At 42.4% G+C, this 18714-nt stretch overlaps 2 protein-coding genes and 1 long non-coding RNA gene across 3 annotated transcripts; 1 reads left to right on the top strand and 2 right to left on the bottom strand.

The window, feature by feature from the left end:
- Nucleotides 1–172: 172 nt before the first annotated feature.
- Nucleotides 173–3480, bottom strand: GPR135 (G protein-coupled receptor 135). The gene has a single exon (XM_090270938.1). The coding sequence runs from the start codon at nucleotides 3307–3309 to the stop codon at nucleotides 1837–1839; it is 1473 nt and encodes a 490-aa protein (XP_090127064.1). The 5' UTR covers nucleotides 3310–3480; the 3' UTR covers nucleotides 173–1836.
- Nucleotides 3481–8321: 4841 nt separating this feature from the next.
- On the bottom strand, nucleotides 8322–18665 carry L3HYPDH (trans-L-3-hydroxyproline dehydratase). The gene is made up of 5 exons (XM_090270939.1): nucleotides 18053–18665; nucleotides 14263–14432; nucleotides 11552–11674; nucleotides 11325–11462; nucleotides 8322–8959 (listed from the first exon to the last, which is right to left on the bottom strand). Exons 1-5 carry the CDS (start codon nucleotides 18567–18569, stop codon nucleotides 8834–8836), a joined length of 1074 nt encoding a protein of 357 aa, XP_090127065.1. The 5' UTR covers nucleotides 18570–18665; the 3' UTR covers nucleotides 8322–8833.
- Nucleotides 13093–15072, top strand: LOC150016851 (uncharacterized). Its single transcript, XR_016509833.1, has 3 exons — nucleotides 13093–13160; nucleotides 14225–14441; nucleotides 14862–15072. It is a non-coding gene; the product is annotated as an uncharacterized LOC150016851 (long non-coding RNA).
- Nucleotides 18666–18714: the final 49 nt, after the last annotated feature.

Consider the following 18714-nt stretch of genomic DNA (forward strand, 5'->3'; position numbering starts at 1 on the left):
ACACCCACCTATCACACAAAAACTTAAGTACAATAAACATCTTTAAATACTTTACAAGAAAAAAGGTGGCTATTTCACATTAAAATCTTTATATGATAGCTGATGTTTCATATCTAGTTTAAGTACTTATTCAATTAAGGCTATGAAATATTGAAGAAAAGAGGGGCAGGATGGAGGAAAGGAAAGAAAGAAGGAGAAAACACAAAAATATCTTATGAAAATCTGAATAAAATGAGTGACTTTTAATGAAATTTTATACACATAAATCTTGAATTATGCTTTTGAATTTTTTAAAAGCATCTTTGTTTTACACCTTTCTAAAGATATCTCTATACCTTGATTGAAGTACCTCTCTGACTTGCCTAAGTTATTAAGACCGTATTATATTATATAATAATTCCATATACCTTGTCTCCCTTTCTAATAAAGACTGCATTATTTTAGGAAAATGACATTATAAAGCAAGGATCATTTTATAAATTTTTTAAAAGATTTTATTTATTTTTAGAGAGAGGGGAAGCGAGGGAGGAATGGAAACTTCGATGTACGAGAGAGATACATCGATCAACTGCCTTTCCCCGTCTCCCACGACCTGGCCCACAGCTCAGGCACATGCCCTGACTGGGAATCAAACCTGCAACCTTTTGGTTTGCAGGCCAGCACTCAATGCACTGAGCCACACCAGCCAGGGTACGGTCCATTGAAAAAGAAAAAAGTACCCAAACTTCCAAATGTAGAAGAGTATGATCCTCTTGGAAAGCTCTATGTTTATTCCAAGAATGGGACCAATTCTCAAAATATTTTTAGAATTCCTCTTAGGAAACATCTTTAGCTAGCTAAAAACCATATAAGAAAGTGAAATCTTATTACTTTACAGAGCTTTTATACACACACACACACACACACACACATATATTCATTGATTCACCTGATTCAATCAACCTGACTTCAAGTTACATTTCTGGCTGCACCCAAAAAATTATTTTACCTCAAAAGACAAAGATTTTCTACCATGAAATTTATTTTTTCAACTGCGAAAGCATTCTGAGAGGGGCCTCCCCCAATTTATTAGAAACAAAATAGCAGGTTAGAGTAAGGGTAAAGCCCCAAAGCTGGACAGGGCAGGTAATTTTGAGGGTAGGTTGAGGAACATTAGTTTTAAGTATAATATAATCTTTGAATACTTTTTTAAAACAGCCACACTTTTTTATTTTCATACTTCAGAAGATTAGATTTTACGATAATAAACCACCTTTTAAAAATCCTACAATGGTTTTATATGGGATATGAATTTTAAATTTCCCACAAAGATTTTAGAATACACCAAAGTGTGTACAGATGAGAATTTTCTGCTCCCAATCTAAGTGCCCAATGCATGTGTCAGAGTAACATGTTCTAGAAATCTGAAGTTTTGTTGAATGCTGGTGATTTAGAAGGGTGGTAAGCAATTCCGAGGGTCTCTATTCTTTCCCGAAACTCTACGTGTTTGCACAAATACTGATTGCATTCAATAATTTTGTTTGTTTCACAGTGTGATTCCTGTAATATGAGCTTTTCAGTAATTGTGAATTTCATTTTAGACATTTCGGCACTTACAGTTCACAATGCTTGGTTGTGTGGTTAAAGATTATTTTAATGTTTGCATTTTACATTCCCTTTGACACTTTTGAAGAACGGGGCATTGTCTTGTATGTAGTTTGGGGGAAGTTGGGTAGCCTCCTCTGTATCTTCTTTAAATGTTTGGTTTTAAGAAAGACACAATTCTCCCCAGAATTCTGTGTCATTAAACAAAGCAGGTAAAAATCTGCCTTCACAAGCTGTGCATGCCAATCCTTCTTAGAGGCTGGTATCCCCTACTTCAGATTTAGGCTGTTTGGCCAATGCTGCCACAGGTTCTGGTGGCCCTTCCCGGCAGAAAAGTAGAACAGGATTTTTGCGAGCCCACAAGGCCACGTCCACAGCCACCCCGCTGGTCGGATTGGAAGAAGTCATACTGCTGCAGGCCCGCAGCCGGTTGTCATAGCGCTTTCGAAGGCGATTGCGCCTTCTGGCCTGCAGGTCCCGGCCCTGGTTGGGCAGGAAAGCGTCCGTGTTCCTAGTCCGGTAACCCTCTTCCCGACTGCGCCCTAGGAGCATCGATATGCTGGGGTTGCGAATGGCATAGATGACAGGGTTGATGGCCCCATTGGCCCAGGTCAGCCAGACAGCCACCACGTTGAGGAGCGAGGGGGCATGCGTGGCCTGGGCTTGATGGGTAGCAGCCAGCAGCACCAGGAAGCAGTAGGGTCCCCAGCAACAGATGACGAAGACGATCATGATGAGTACCGTGGTGGCCGTGCGCACCTCGCTGAAGAAGCGCAGCACGCGTGCATAGGTGGTCACGGGCCGCACGCGCACATCTGACAGGTGCACCGCCTTGCAAATGTGATAGTGGCAGAAGCACATGAGCAGGAAAGGCAGTAGGTAGCATGCGACCACCAACCCTATGCTGTAAGCTGCGCCCAGCTGTGCGGGGTCCGGGGACGTCCGGTACAAGCAGCGGTGGAAGCTCTGCGCCGCCGGGGGCTCCCGGGATGTGTGGAGCAGCTCCCAGGGCAAGGAGAAGCCCAGGGCCACCAGCCAGGTGCCGGCCAGCAGCTGCACCGCGCGGCGGCGACCGATCTTCTCCCGGGGCGGCCGCACGATGGCGCAGTAGCGGTCCAGCGAGATGAGGGCCACGCTAAGCGTGGATACGATGCCGAAGCACGAGCTGAAGAAACGGCTGGCTGCGCAGAAGCCGTGCCAGGACCCAGCGGAGGCGGCGGGGTCGGGCGCTGAGTCCCCGGGCAGCGTGAAGAGATCCAGGAAGGCGGGGGGCAGGCAGAGCAGCGCCGTAAAGAGATCCGACAAGGAGAGGGACAGGATGAAGGCGTTGGTGACGGTGCGGAGCTGCCGGTGCTTCACGATCACTCCCATCACCGCGCAGTTGCCCAGGCTAGACAGCAGGAAGATGAGCAGGAGGACGAGCGCCTGGGCCGCCACCGCCACCCCGGGCGGCAGCAGCGGCCTCCCCTCCACCCCCGCCGCCCCCTGCCAGCCGAAGCTGCCGCCAGCGGAGGCGCCAGTGACGTCTTCCTCGCTCCCGTCGCTCCGGTTCCCCAGCGCCTCGGCCGCCGCGGTAGCCGCGGTGCTGAAGGAGAGCACGGCTGCCGCCGTGTCCGCGGACGAAGTCCCGCCAGGGGTGCCGGCCGCGGAGGGGGCGCCGGAACGTGGGCTGTCTGACAAGGCCGTGCACACCGGCTGGCGGCCCGGCGGCGGTGGCTGCTCCATGGGGTTCCGGGGCCGCCGCGGGGCTGCTCATCCCGCACCAGGAGAGGCGGCCGCAAGCCGTATGGTGGCTCGGGCACGGGCGAGAGGCCACTGCCGGTATTCGGGGGCGGCCGGAGGGGTGGCCGTTGCCCCGGACCCCGTGGAGCCTTTAACGTGGGTTCCAGGCGTTGCCGAGGGAACCGCCTGTTTACGCAGGAGCGTGGGGCGGGACACAGGCCAAGCACCTTCAGAAAAGCCTGCACACAACTTCACCTCCCCGCGAGGTTATTCAGCCCCCGTCTGGGCTTCGGAGAGTGCCAGATCGACCTCCGCATGGACCACTGTCTGGCCAGGTAAAGCAGGAGTGGCCCTCATATAAATGACCACATTCAACAAGGGTTCATTTTCAAGCTCCGTCTTGGATACGTATGTCTTACAGGGAGGCCTTGGTGGGGGACGTTTTGCCCCCTGTGGGTGTTTTCGGCAGATATGGGTAGGGTAGGAAACAAGAACCCAAAGTGAAGAACTATCCACATCCGAAGATATTAAATTTGCGGGGCAGAATAATTTAAACCGGGTGTTCTCAAACTTGAGTGTGGAACAGAATCACCTAGAGTTCTTGCTGAAACAAGTGACTGGACCCACACCCAGAGTTTCAGATTCAGTGGGTCTGGGGGCCTAGCCTAGAATTTGCAGCTCTAACAAGTTCCCAGGTGGCGATGATGTTGCGGGTCTGAGGATCACACTTTGAGAACCACTGATATACTGTGCTCATTAAAATGCAAATTCACTGGTTGACTCCCAGGATTCCTGAGGACATGCCCATGACTCTAAACCCCACAGGTGATTCTGACACAGGTGGTCTGAAAAGCTAGGATGTGGATCTTGGAGGCAGGATCTCACCTTGTTTTAAAGTCAGATTTTGGGACCATAACTGGTGTACACAGCTGTAGGCGGAGAAGGGAGGGCAATTGTTCCTTGCCTTGTGGCCTGGACTCCATCAGTTATCTGAAATGAGAGGTGTTTTTGAGTCTAAGGTGCTGACAACTAGGCAGTTACCACAGATGCAGCTCCGGGGTAGGTATCTGGTTGGGAGATACAGGAACAGGAAGAGCCTGACTGCCCAGGGAAGCTTCTGGACATGGCCTCTAATGGGGAGAAGTGTGCCCAACCCTCAGGTTCTATAAGGCTGTGGTTTGTAAAGCATGGACCCTGGACCAGCTGCATCAGTATGACCTGGGAAACTTGTTAGAAATGTACATTCTAAGGCCCCAACCCAAATCTGAATCAGAAATTCTGGGGTGGGGCCCAGCCACATGACCAGCAAGTGATTCTGATACAAAGTCAAGTTTGAGAATCACTGTGCTAAAGAATGGTTAGTACGTTTGCTGATCTTAAAATCAATGACATTAGTATTTTGATCATTTATTTCAGGGAGGAAAAATCTCCTACTGGAAATTTGCAGCATAAATAGGAGTTCATTTAAGGTGGTAGACCAAGACTGGGTTTCTCAGCCTCTGCATAGAATCGACAGTTTGAGACAAATAATTCTTTGTTGTGGGGGCTACCCTATGCATTACAGATGTTTAGCAGTATCCCTAGCCTCTATCCACAAGATGCCTGCAGTGACAACTAAAAGTTTGCCAGATATTGCCAAATACCTCCAGGGATGGAGGGTAGGGGGAATCAGCCCAACTGAGAACCACTGAATTAAGACAAAAACATAATAGATTAATGTATTTAGCAAATCTTCTCTGCACTAAGTTTTAGAAGCAATCAATAAGGATTCTAGCTGAAAGAACCTTATAATCTTAGGTAAACAGAAATATATTACAATGTCATGTTTTAAAAAAATATATGGAAATTAAATTATATGGAAGTGACTAATTCTTCCTAGGGTAGCTGATGAAGACTTCAAACAAGAAGTGACTTTGGACTCTCCCTCACCCCTGCTGAAAGAAAGAAAGAAGAGAGAGAGAGGGGAGAGAGAGAGAGAGAGAGAGAGAGAGAGAGAGAGAGAGAGAGAGAGAGAGAGAGAAAGAGAGAGAGAGAGAGGAGAGAGAGAGAGAAAGAGAGAGAGAGAGAGAGAGAGAGAGAGAGAGAGAGAGAAAGGAAGGAAGGAAGAAAGAAAGGATGTTTGATGCATGTGCAAAGTCTGAAGTTTAGTATGTAAGTACTTTACTATTGGGTACTGGTGAGAAGTTTCTGTATCTTAGGATACATGGGAATAGGGAGTGAAGAGGGGAATAAGTAATAAAAACAGATTGGGGTCTTCTTAGAAAGGCCTTGTTGCAGTGTTACAGAGATTGAACTTCATTGGGGGAAGATGGGGTAATGGCACTTGCCATGGAAGGAGTCTAAACAAGAGATGCCCATAGTCAGGTATGGTTCAGAAAGACAAGAGCGACCTCACATACTCCCGGTTCCCCTCCTTCCTTGTTTGCCTCCATGTCCTCAACCAGTTCTCCTCCCCCGCCCACCTTTAAATTCTAGAGGCCATCAAGGCCCAGTCCTGCACAGCTCTGGACTTTCTCCCTCATCTCACTCACACCCACAGCTATGAAATATGTATTTTCACAACTTTAAATTATGTCTCCAGCCCCAAACCATATATATTGCTACTTGGCATCACCCCTTGAGGTGCACAAGCACCTCAAATGCAACATGACCAAAATGCAATTCATGATCCTTCTTAAAAACCTTGGTCCTCAATATTTTATATCTCAAAAAGTGGCACCACCTTCCATCTAGTGTACTCGCCAAACACTTAGGGTTCTTTCTAGATAAATTTCTCTTCCTTATCACCAGCCATGTCCAATCACCAAGACCTGGGAATTTTACTTGTTAAATATCTTTGTATCCATTCATTTCTTCCATCACTTAATCCTCCACCTGAGTCCTAGCTGTCATAGTCTCTTTGGACTACTACTCTCACCTCCTAACTGGGCCTCCCCACATCCAGCCCCTCTCCACAGTAGAGGCAGAATGCTCTTTGTTTTTTCGATTTTTAAAATTAATTTTATTTGTCTGTCTGTTTGTTTGTTTTAGAGAGAGGGGAAGCGAGGGAGAAAGAGAGGAAGAGAAACATCAATGTGAGAGAGAAACGTTCATTAGCAGCCTTCTGCCCCAGCTGGCCACTGAAACCGCAACCTAGGCAACCATTCACTTTAGGACAAGGCCCAACCGACTGAGCCACACCAGCCAGGGCAGCACAATAGTCTTTTAAGCAGAACAAACTTGATCATGCCACTCCTTTATTTAAACACTCTAATGGTTTTCTCCGTTTAATTTAGGATAAGGGCCCAATCCTTAATATTACAAGGCACTGCATGATTTCACACTTACTTCCTCTCTAGTCTCATTTTGGGTCACTTTCCTTCTTTTTTGCTCCCCCTGGCCTTTTGCAATTTCCCTAGGACATCCGCACCTGCCATCCCTTCTGATGGGAAAGCTCCCCTACAATGTCTTCCCCCAGCCCTGTAGAATCCCTATCTCTGAATGAATATTAGTCTCCCAGGGGAAGACTTTCTTGGCTTGGAGGACGTACCACTGTCTATAATTATGTTTTTCTGACTATTACTTGCCTCCCGTGGTAGACTGTAGGCTCTGTGAAGACTAGGACTTTGTTTGGCTTTTTATTAGATTCCTAGCACTTAGCACTCTGGAAAACTGCTAGAAACAGAAAAAAAAAAAAAGTTTTTTGGTTGACTATCAGAGAAGAATCTGGCAACTGGGAGACCAGTTAAGAAAAGGCATTGTAATGGCCCAGGGAAGAAATGAAAGAGTCTGAACTCAGGCATTTACAACAGGAAGAAGACATTTTAAGGCGGTAGTATATGGATTAGGGTATTTGGATATAAGCAATACAAATAGGGCACTGTCTCCCTTAAGCAGGAAAGGAATTTACTGTAAGGACAGGGCAAGTTCAGATTACAAAAGGACAGTCTTAATAGCCAGCCCCAAGAACAAGAGAAGTCAGGGCAGCTGTGGGTAGAGATAGCAGAAACAAATTGAAGGTGATCTCTTTAGGGCACTGTTGGAATAAGTCTGTTTGAGCCATTTGTTAGACCTGATGTCATTTCTCTCAAGATCCCAGGTGCAGGGGTAACGAGCCTGATTGGCGTACCCCTTGCCCGGTAGTCCCAGCAAGGCTATACTCCAGGGATAAACACTTTCCCTGAGAAAGCAGAGTGTTGATAAAAGAGGGAGAAGGTTAGTGATAGTGTCTTTTTTTTTAGAGAGAAGTGAGTTCTTTACCATAGAATATTATAGAGAATAAGTGGAAAACATTATTTTTGTGTGTAATTTGGATCAGATAATTCTATCACAGACCTAATAACTGGGTCTATACAGACTTGCTGGATGGCAAGGCCAGTTAAAATGAATGAATTATTTCAATTCCTGTCTGCTCAGGAAAAAAATTACTGCTTACTTCACAACAAAGTCTAATGAATATTGAGAGCATCACTTCATTTTATAATGACTGATAATGATCAAGTTTATTTTTAACAGGCTCACAATTTACTAGCAAGAATAACAAGAGTTAACATTTCTTTCATGTTTTGAATTTACCTGGCATGTAGTTGGTAGAGTATGAGACTTGTCCCACTATAGTGATTCACTGATTGATTTCTATATGTACCCATATTTCAACAATGCAATACACAGCCCCTTTCATAAAAGCCTTAAAGATATATCAAAAGTCTAATTATAAGTTGGTCTTTTCACATCAATTTATGGACTTCAGTTATCTGGGGTAGGAACTGGTTTTGCAGGACAGAGAGCACCTGGCAGCAGCTATAACATGTACCCAAAGAAGCTGGCCCAACCCACTCCTTCCCAGGGTATGTATGTTAAGTATTGGGTACTTTATAATATCCCGTCTCCCTTACAAACTGCTTAGAGAGAGGGCATTATTTTATTCAAAAACTGTAAGACTAAAATAATGAACTGGTAAGAGTCATTGTTTCAAAGGCTACAATTCAAACTATTATGCAAAGAGCATTTAGTACAAAATATTAATTACCATAGAGTAATTTTTTTAAATAATTTATTTATTTATTTGTTTATGTATTTATTTTTAGAGAGAGGGGAAAGGAGAAAGAGAGGGAGAGAAACATCACTGTGTGGTTGCCTCTCACTCGCGCCCCCAACTGGGGACCTGACGTGCAACCTAGTCATGTGCCCTGACTGGGAATCGAACCAGCGACACTTGGCTTGCAGGCTGACGCTCAATCCACTGAGCCACAGCAGCCAGGCCATAGAGCAATTTTTTAAAACAAGAACTAAGGTTTTCATTTTATCTGATATGTTAATAACTAGAAAAATATTTTGAATTTTTGGCATTGTGTATGCTAGACATGAGATTTATACCTATATATATGTGAATATGAGGTGTAATGACTTTATGTTTAACCACAGTGTACTATTTTAGAAAGAATGGAAGTTGGCTTACACATACAATTTGGGTTTCTACTTAATTCAGATAAAAATTACTTATAGATAAAAATTGCTTTAGAAAGAAAGCCTTTAAAAGTCATCGAAGTCACTTGAGAAGAAATCCATCCTTCAGTGGGTCATCGCCTTCCACTATAAAACGTGCTGTACCTGTGTAATGGGCTTGTCCAGATACTTCCACTATAACAGCATTAAAGTCGCCACATTTTGCTTCCTGGAAAAAAAAAAAAAAAAGATGAAAGGAGTACAATACCAAAATACTGCATTCATATTGTATCTGGCTTTAAGTCCTCTTGTTGATATTTATCATTTTAAAGAAAACCCAAGAGTTAATTCAATAGGCAATGAGCGGAGAGCAACCTGATCAGGTCAGTGTTTTACATCAGTTAAGCTGCAGAGTGGGAGACAAACTAGAGAGGAGAGAAACTAAACACCTAGAACCCTGTTAAAAGGAAGCTTAATTCATTGATAGAATCTAAAGTCACTAGGGTAATTTTTAGTGAGGATGGAGAAAAACAAAATATAGAGATACTTTGGGGGTAGAACTGACAGGCCTGGGCACTGATGTATGTGGGAAGTGAGGAACAGGGATAAGTTAAATGTGACTACAGCTTTTAGTTCAAAAGCAAAGCTGGCTCTACCATTAACCAAGATGGGAAATAAGGCAGGAGAAGCATGTATAGGAAGGAAGGATGGAAGGGAGGGAGGGAGGGAGGACTATTTAACAAGTTGAGTTTACGATATCTCAGCGATAATTTCCAGATGAATTTACTGGACAGTTGGGAATATGAGTGTTAGACTCAGGAGAGAGGCCCAGGGCAGGCCCGGCAGGGAGGGAGGTTTGGAAGTGGGTGACTGGGAGTTGAAGCTTCAGAAGTGGGTGAAATTGCCCAGGGGCATTAAACTGCAGATGAGATGAGAAGGAAGCTAAGGATAAAATGCTGGGGACCTCTAAATGGAAGGGCAGGGAGGGGAGGCTGGAGCCTGGAAAGAGAAGGAGATACTGTCAGAGAGCCTGAAAGAGCCCAGACAGAGAGAAAAGGTCAGTGGTGCAAGTGAGGATGTTCTGGCAAGTATGATTAATAATTATTAAATAAATAACTTCAGATCTTAACTACGGAGTGTCTTTATTTTCTAATTTTTTTAAATGAGAATAACTGAATCTTAAACATCAATTATTAAGTTAAGGTAGAGTATCTTATTATCTTTTTATAAAGCTGCTATAATATAAAGCCTCATTGAAAACTTGCTTTGTCTACTAGCAATATAATGTAATGCTTTACAGTGTGGGGTCTGCTCAGAAAGACCCATGTTCCTAGTCTGGATCTGTTACTCTTTGACCTTTGGCAAATTATCTAAGCTCTTGAAAACTTCAATTTATCACCTGTGAAAAAAGAATGATAATAGCACCAACTTCCTAGGACTTCTGTGAGAATTAAATGAGATGGAATACATAAAGTACAAAGTGCTTAACTTGGAAATTGACATGTAGCGAAACATCCAATAAATGTTGTAATTATTATTTTATCTTCAATTGCAGACCTGAGACAATGTATTCTAAATTTTTGTATACCACATAAGTGGTTTGGTATCTCATAAGGTCATGTATTATATAGGAATGCCTAACTTAAAGAATATTTAATATTTAGAAAAACAAATTTTAAAAATTGCTACATTAGGATATAAAAGTCTTTATTAAGATAGATTGCTATGTTAAAGGACTCTATGAGTAGATTCATTTATTAGATGTAAATAAGTCATCCTGTAGATTTCATTTATTAATATGAGTAAATTCATTAATTAGCTCTATCAGCATGTTTAATATTTGATTACATTAAAAAAATTCTACTTCCCCCAACTTTTCAGGACTTTCACATCCTCTTATAAAATGAAACACTCTCATAGTATGAAAACGAACAAACAAAAATCCACACCCTGATTTAACGGTTCTCAAACATTTTGGTCCCAGAACCTCTTTAAACCTCCTTAAGGTTTGGGGACCTCAAAAGAGTTTTTGTTTACATAGGTCATATCTATTAATATTTGTTATTTTGGTAATTAAAGATATTGGTTCATTAATTCATTTAAAAAATAAACTCATTACATGTTAACACAAACAACAAATTTTTGTGAAAATAACATTTGCCAAAAAAAAAACCCAAAAAACTTTAATGACAAAAATGGCATTGTTTGACATTTTTGCAAACATTGAATGTCTGGCTTGACAGACAACAGCTAGGTCCTCATATCTGCTTCTGCATTCAGTCAGTTGGGATATCACATCATTTAGCCTCTGGAGAACTCCACTGTACACGCGTGAGAGAATGAAAGTGAAAGGCAAATAATGTCTTGGTATTATGATTATAGTTTTGACCTTGTGGATCCATGAAAAGGACCTTGGGAACCCCCAGGGGTTTTCAAACCACACTTTGAGAACCAATATCCTAGCTGAACAGTTTTTACAGGACTATTATAAAATTCTCTTCTGAATGCTGAATGGAAAAACTCATTTCATATCCAACTCATGCCTCTTCAGTCTCAAAAGTAACGCATTTACAGACGCTAAGGGCGTCACTCACCCTCACAGCCTTCCCTGTGAATACTGAGCCAGTTGCACTGCTTTTAAAGGCTCTGGTCTGGTTCAGCTCTAAAAGCCCTTTGTGATATTGTAAGGCAATTCGGGCCGTCACTCCTGAGCCAGTAGGACTTCTGTCAACCTGTTTCAGAATAAATGAAAATAAGCATGCGCACAATGCTCCAGTTTCACATTGCATGGCTTTTGTGCCAAAAATTATAGTTTTAATACCTGCTCATCTGCAAACACACAAATGTTGGTGGTTGGCTCCTCACTATATGCATCTTTTCCATCTGTCAATATAGTCCCATATAAAAAGGCAAGGTCTTCACTATCAGGATGAGTAATTTTAAACTGCAAATAACAAAAAAAAATTATCAACCATATATAAAATAAATATTTTGACTCGAATATATATATTTTATTGATTGATTTTTTTAAAGAGAGCAAGGAAGGCAGAGAGAGACATCAATTTGTTGTTCCACTTACTTATGCATTCATTGGCTGATTCTTAAAATGTGCCTTGACAAGGGATTGAACCCACAACTTTGGTGTATCGAGACGATGCTCTAACCAACTAACCAACTAAGCTACCCAGCCAGGGCCAAATTTATACTTTAAATAACATATGTACTGTTAGACAATAACTTTTCCATCTTTATCATTTTAAAAATACCTTTTGGGTCAAGACACTAAATGCTAGAAATGACATTTTTGTCTAGATGAATAAAATTTTATTAAAAGTTGTGATTGTTATCATACTTTGAGTCCTTCCTAAGGAAGTTGCCTTGCACATAGCCTCTACTAAAGGAATAGTCCTATTTTATACACACACTGCCTAAACATACACACTCTGAAGTACCCAGCCCAGGATGGTCAATCCACAGGCTGGCCATGGCTGCTCAAACAGGAAGAGCTAAGACAATCATATCCTTACTCTCAGGAGCTTGAAGGGAATCATGTGGAAAAATCAGGTAATGAGTATCTAGAGCTGAAGTTAATACCATTAATAGAGATAAAGACTGTGAGAAGCCACAAACAAGCAAAAGTTACAAGGATAAGATGCTGATAGGTAAGAGAAACAACAGGCTAAGGACAGCTAAGTCACATCAGCAGAAAAGCATGGTCAGGCCCAAATGTGCACCACTTCCTTTTCCCAGGGGTCTGGTTGTTTAATTTTTCCTGGACTTCGGTAACTTCTGCTAGTTTGACCGAGATGACTATAATCTTACTTCCATGTGTATCCTTATAGACAGTACATCCCACTACCACTTACCTGTCATTTAAAGCAGTTGAATAGGTTTGGATTCTTAGAATCCAAAGAGTCCATTTATAACCCCGTTAAAGAGGCCTGCATATAAGATCTTTGTTCTGCATTCTCTTAAAGCCCCTCCTCCCCACCTCTACCCCAGCACCATCCAACATCACATTGTTCACAGGTGTGCTGCCCCCTCTTGACCAAGCTCCTTGAAGGTGGGCTTCATTCTTCCTCTGTGCCTCCGGCATTTAGCATAGTATCGGACATACAGTAAGTTCTTGGTTAAGTAAATGCGTGTTAAAAGAATGAATGTATGAAGATGAATTTATATTATACCAACTTCAGCCCCACCCCAAAGCCTTCCCTAAATTGAAATCAGCACATGAACGGTCAGCAATTCACAAAGTAGTTCTGCTCGATTCTGCCCTAATAAAACTTTTTCTCCTATTTTTTTGCAAAATCCCTCCTCCCTCAAGTCCACCCTTCACAACCTTGGTGAGAAGTTCAGGTTTCAATGAGAAGTTCAAAATTACTTCTATTAAGAAAACTATGCCTTTTCCTTTTGCTTTCATTAAAAACAAGGTGAAATCATTTTATGCCAAACTGTTAATTCAAACTATTAGTTGTCTGCTTAATGGAACAGAGAACAGATATAAATTCAGAGCTTCAGATGTTACAATAATAAAATAATTCTATATATTGGTATTGACAGTTCTGGAAATATAAATTAGAGCAAGGATATAGTATATATTTTATTTTTGTTATTTAAGTTATAAATTACATTAAAGATTGAGATATGTTTAATAGGCCCATAAATAATTATTAGTACAAGTATATTAGACACTATTTTTCACAAGTTATTTTTTACTTAGAATAATAATTAAATTATCAAATACTGAAACATTCAAATACTGTATATGAGTTATTTGTAGGTCCCAATTTCAAGGTAAAATGACAGACTGGTGCTAGAAGTGAAAGAATATTCTAGATTTGTTTATTTTCTAAACTGATTTTATCAGAATAGTTTTCCCAAACCAAAACTAGAGTTACTTGAGTAGTTATTTAACTAACTTCTCAGCAATATAGAAAAATTCACTAATCAGGAATTAATGTTCTCTGTAAATAAGAGAAAGTCTGATTAGACTTAATGAAATCTATTTGTAAGCTGTATTTTATATTATTTTCAAGTTTTGTAGAATGATCGTATATGGCAAAACACATGTATTTCAAATTCGTGGAACACTATACTATGACACATTTTGTATATGTTTAAGTAACCACATATTATATTAGTATATATGCATTATTAAAGTTAATAATAGTTATCATTAGTAAACATTTATTATGGACTTGGCACTGTTCTAAGTCCTTTACATGTATTGACTTAGTCTTATAACTCCCTACGAAGCAGGTATTTCATAATTTCCATTTTACAGATTGGAAAACTGAGGCACACTGAGATTACATAACTTGCTCAAGGTTACAAAAGTTATAAGTGGCAAAGCTAGAATTCATAAGTAGTCTTGCTCTAGAGCCTAAGATTCAAACCAGTACCCTATTCTTAGCACTACTACTAATTTAAATACAAATTACAGTTATTTAAGTTTCTGTATAAACATGTAATTTATATTTCCTTCATGCCACAGAGAAAGGCAATTGTTTTGATGGCAGCGATCATACTGACCTGAGCTTTCACTGCTTCTGTCACTGCACTTGCTGCATCCACAAGGTTCCTTGTCTTCGCAGAACAAACATCAAGTCCTAATTTTTCAGCACTAACAAAAGCATAAAATGCGCCACCATATGCAATGTCCACTACCACCTTTCCGTGACCAGGAACATCCACCAGGAGATCTAAAAAAGGTGTGTTTGAAAATAAGTTTGTTTTAGCATTTTAACAATAAAAATCATAGAATTTTTCATGTGTGTACGTTGCAGGGGGCGGGGGAGTCTTCTTCCTATCATAAAAGGGAATGAAACAAAATCCATCTTCAAAATGAGTAAGCATCAAGTAAATAATAAACCTTCAGCTAACTGCATCTTTCTGTTTTTAATTTGATGTTTGCATAAGTTGTACACATGAATGTCATGACTTTCTTAAATTGTACAGACATATTTGTTAACTATTCTAAGGATCTTTTTTCTAGGAAACATCACAGAGGCAGAGAGAGGAAAACACTGGGACGTCAATGTATGAAAATTGTGAAGGAAAATGTAGGTCCCCTCTCATACTACTAGGAATAGTTTTATTTTATTTATTTTTTAAAAATATTTTCTTTTTAGAGAGAACGGAAGAGAAGGGAGAAAAAGAGGAAGAGAAACATGGATCAGCTGTAATCTGGGACCAAACCCACATCCTAGGCATGTGCCCTGACCAGGAATCGAATTGGCAACCTTTCTCTTTGCAGGACAAAGCCCAATCAACTGAGCAACACAGGTCAGGGCAGGAATGGTTTTATTCAGCTCTAAAGTCAAAATAAAAATTTTAAAACGAGATTTTCCCTATATGTTATATACAAACACTTACTCACTTACATTTCATTGCATGGAAGTATCCTGCAGGCAAATACTAAGAACAAAGCCATTGTAAAATCACTGACTTTTGCGGTATTATTTTGCATCAGAGTTTTAATGAGTATTTTAAGGGTTTTAATGAGTATTTTAAGTGCCCAACATACCCAAAGTTTCACCTGGAGGTCAGTTGTTCAAAATCATTAATATGTATTTCCGAAGGAATGGGGCTAGGTGGTATTTCAAGATATTAAAACTGTTTTTCCCCACTCTTGTATTTTCCTCTCTTCCTCCAGTTCAAGTGGGCTTGGTCATCACAGCCTCTGGGGGAGGCTTATGGCAGGGGAGAAAGCAGATTTTAGAAAACTAGGGTCTCAGGGGAAAGAGAGTTGTCAAAGGAGTGTTCTGAAGGGAGAAATACTTCTCCTGGTCAATAGAGAAACTGCCTCTGGGTTGAGAAGAGAGGCTGAAGGTCCTGAGGGCAGAGGACCTGTCTTCCCCACAGCACCATGGAGATGCTATGGGTGTGAGAGAGGCAGTGAGGAAGAGGAAGACAGGGGCAAGGGTCACATGGAAAGGGGTGGATGATGCTTCTCTGGTGACCTGTGAAAGCTTAGGACCAAAAGATCCTCCTCTCCAAGGCCTTGGCTATTCTCAGAAACCTTTGCTCACACATATATCAGGAAAAGGGGCAGCAAGTAGAGGGATGGAGCTAAGCAGAGTGGGGTCTCAAATTCAGAAATTAAGTTGTGAGAAATAAAATAAAATATTTCTTGTATTCCTGAGTTTGCGCAGTCATACAAAGGCACCAGTATGCTATCACTTACAGACTAGCCCACAGAGCCCTTTTACATGTGATGTGTGAAAACACAGAAAATTTATCATCAAAAGAGTATAACCTATCTGCAGAACTTAACAGTTAACTGAATGAAAAAGGTCTTTATCGGGAAGCTGGTGCAACATAAAAAGCACATCTAATGAAAGGAGAAAAAGAAATTGGATGGAAATAAAGGACTGCTAGAAAGCTAAGCTAAGTGTGGCCTTGGTGTCCTTGTGTGTAAAATGGGATTGCTATCCACGCCCCACCCCCAAGCTTTCTTTTGAGAATTCCATGTGATAATGTGTGGGGAGTGCTTGGCACAGATCAGAAATGCAATAAATGTTCATATTAAAGCCAAAAGTTTAATTTCCAATGGGAATAGGACTCTTAAGAGGACCAGATATTTACATTTGTCAATCAGCATAGTCTCCTCCAAGTTTCATTTTAGTTACTCGTTCAACAGACGCTGACTCCCTCCTGTTCTAGCACTTGAATACAGTGAACAGAACTCAGGAGCTTCCATTTTAGCAAGTGGAGTGGAGGTGAACTCAGCAATTCTCTGAGGTGGGTACTATTGTCATCTTCATTTTACAGACATGACATGGAGGAAAAGAATCCCTTTCATAAGATTACCGAGATGGGGGAGGGCAGAGCAGTGATCTTGATTGAACAATACCAGCCCGCCTTCTTTGTATATTTCTAAGTAGAGAATTTAGGATTTCATTTTTTAATGACTGAAAATGACCATTAATACTGATTGTTGTAGTTATGCAGTGATGCTCTCAGGAACTACTGTGCTTAACGGGGTTGGCTGCCCCTGCCATCACCATCCCAAATTGAGGTAGTGGTGACCCTGCTGCCTGCTGTCATTTCCCACAAAATCCAGAGTGCTTCCTGTCTGCTGCTGGGGTGGCCTAGGGAGCCAAGTTAAGCTGTTGAGAGTTTTGAGATGCAATCCTAAATAAACATAAACTCCTATGTTCCTCAAGTGCCCTTCCAATGCAGATGTGACACTATTCTCTCATAAAGGAGAAAGTGGCATCAATCTGCTCTAAGACAGAAAAATGCCTGGGCTATTATGGCATCATTCAGAATCAGACTAATCTGGAATTCAAATCTGAGAGGAGGATCGAGATTGAACTAACAATGATTTGCATGGCTTGAAGACTTTGAAAAAAGGAGGTGATAACCATATTCTTGGCTGGACTAAATTAGCTCCCAGCTCACATCCAGCCATGACTTGTCGTCACTGATAGAATTCAGCCCTTTGGAGGGATTTTCCTCTATGTAAGGATGATAGTTATTAGACAGCTATTTTAAATGACATAGTTTATGTACGGAGGAACCCAAAGGCTCAGCACACCTAGAGAACTAACTAGTAACCTTATATATTTTGTAGTCTGACTCTAGGAATATATGTTTAAATTCTAAGTAGTGCCTTATACACACTCATTTAATCCTCACAAAAACCTCAGTGAGATAACACACGAAGCATAGACCAGAGAGGTTAAGTAATTTGACTAAGGTTTCACAGCTCTACAGGGTTGTCAGGCTTTGAACCCAGGCAAAGTCTGTTTCTGTTTTTAAAGAATAAGAGCAGTGATACCTCTATTTTAACGATTTATAAATGGTTTAGTTCATTCTCATTTAATTTCCTCCCAAAAAGTGGGGAAGCACTTTTTACAGTTGAGTTTTCAGAACACGTTTAGTAACTTCTCAGGGAGTATAGTGTGTCTAGCAAGGGTTTGCTGAGCCAGCCAGGAACCCGGGTACATTGGTTGTTCTTTGCTCTTTCCTTGACCCTAGCGGACCTTGCTTTACCCAACTGTGAAATCTCTAGGAATGCCTGACAAGCGGGGAACGAGGCACTAAGAGAGAAACGCGGAATTCTGTAGTTCTCAAGGCTCTCCTAAGACCACAGGCCGATAGCCTGGGGGATAACGGAATTGCACGCACCGCATCGCACAAATCCGGAAGGCTAAGATGCTGACACACATCCGCAGTGACTTAGAATTACCCTTTTATTAATTGCAAAGGCTATGCGGGTGAGTTAGTTGCTCTGTGTGCGTTCCAGCCCGGTGAGAGAGCGTAGTTAGTTGTGTCTCGTGTTGCAGCCAGGGGCTGGGAGAGTCCCTTCGGTTACCTGTCGCCAGCGCGAAGGCCGGGACGCTGTGGAAGCGCACCTGGCCGCGGCTGAGGCCACCCTCGCACTCCACGAAGGCGGCCACCAGCCCGCACGGGCAGTGGATGTTGACGCGGGCCTCGCTGGCGGTGGCCGGAGGCGCTGGCACCAGCCCGAAGTCGAGCGCGAAGCGGCCAAGCGCTAGCACGGCATGACCGCACATCGAGCTGTAGCCTTCGTTATGCAGGAACAAGACGCCCAGGTGCGCGTCCGGTAGCTCGCTCGGCACCAGCACGGCCCCGTACATGTCCCGGTGTCCTCGGGGCTCGTACATGAGGCGTCGCCGCACATAGTCAAGGTGCTCGCGCATGTAGCGCCGCTTGGCCAGCAGCGTGGGACCCACCACCTCCGGACACCCGGCCAGCACAATGCGCAGGGGCTCGCCGCCCGTGTGCATGTCCACCACGGACAGCGTCGGCGTCCCCGGGTCATGCGGTGGCAGCCGGGGCACCGCCAGCGTGCTGTCGGTCGTTTGCATGCGGAAACACAACCACCAGCCTGCGGCGCGCGCTTCAAATCTAGGGTCCACCCGCGTACTTTGCGAGAGAAGAATAAGACTCCTGGCTTCCTCAGGGGGCGGGGCCTCCGATCCCAAACAAGGAAGTGCGAGAGAGGGCGGGACT

This window comes from Furipterus horrens, unplaced genomic scaffold (genome assembly GCF_987537825.1).
Source record: "Furipterus horrens unplaced genomic scaffold, mFurHor1.1.pri manual_scaffold_3, whole genome shotgun sequence".
Classification (NCBI taxonomy): Eukaryota; Metazoa; Chordata; class Mammalia; order Chiroptera; family Furipteridae; genus Furipterus; species Furipterus horrens.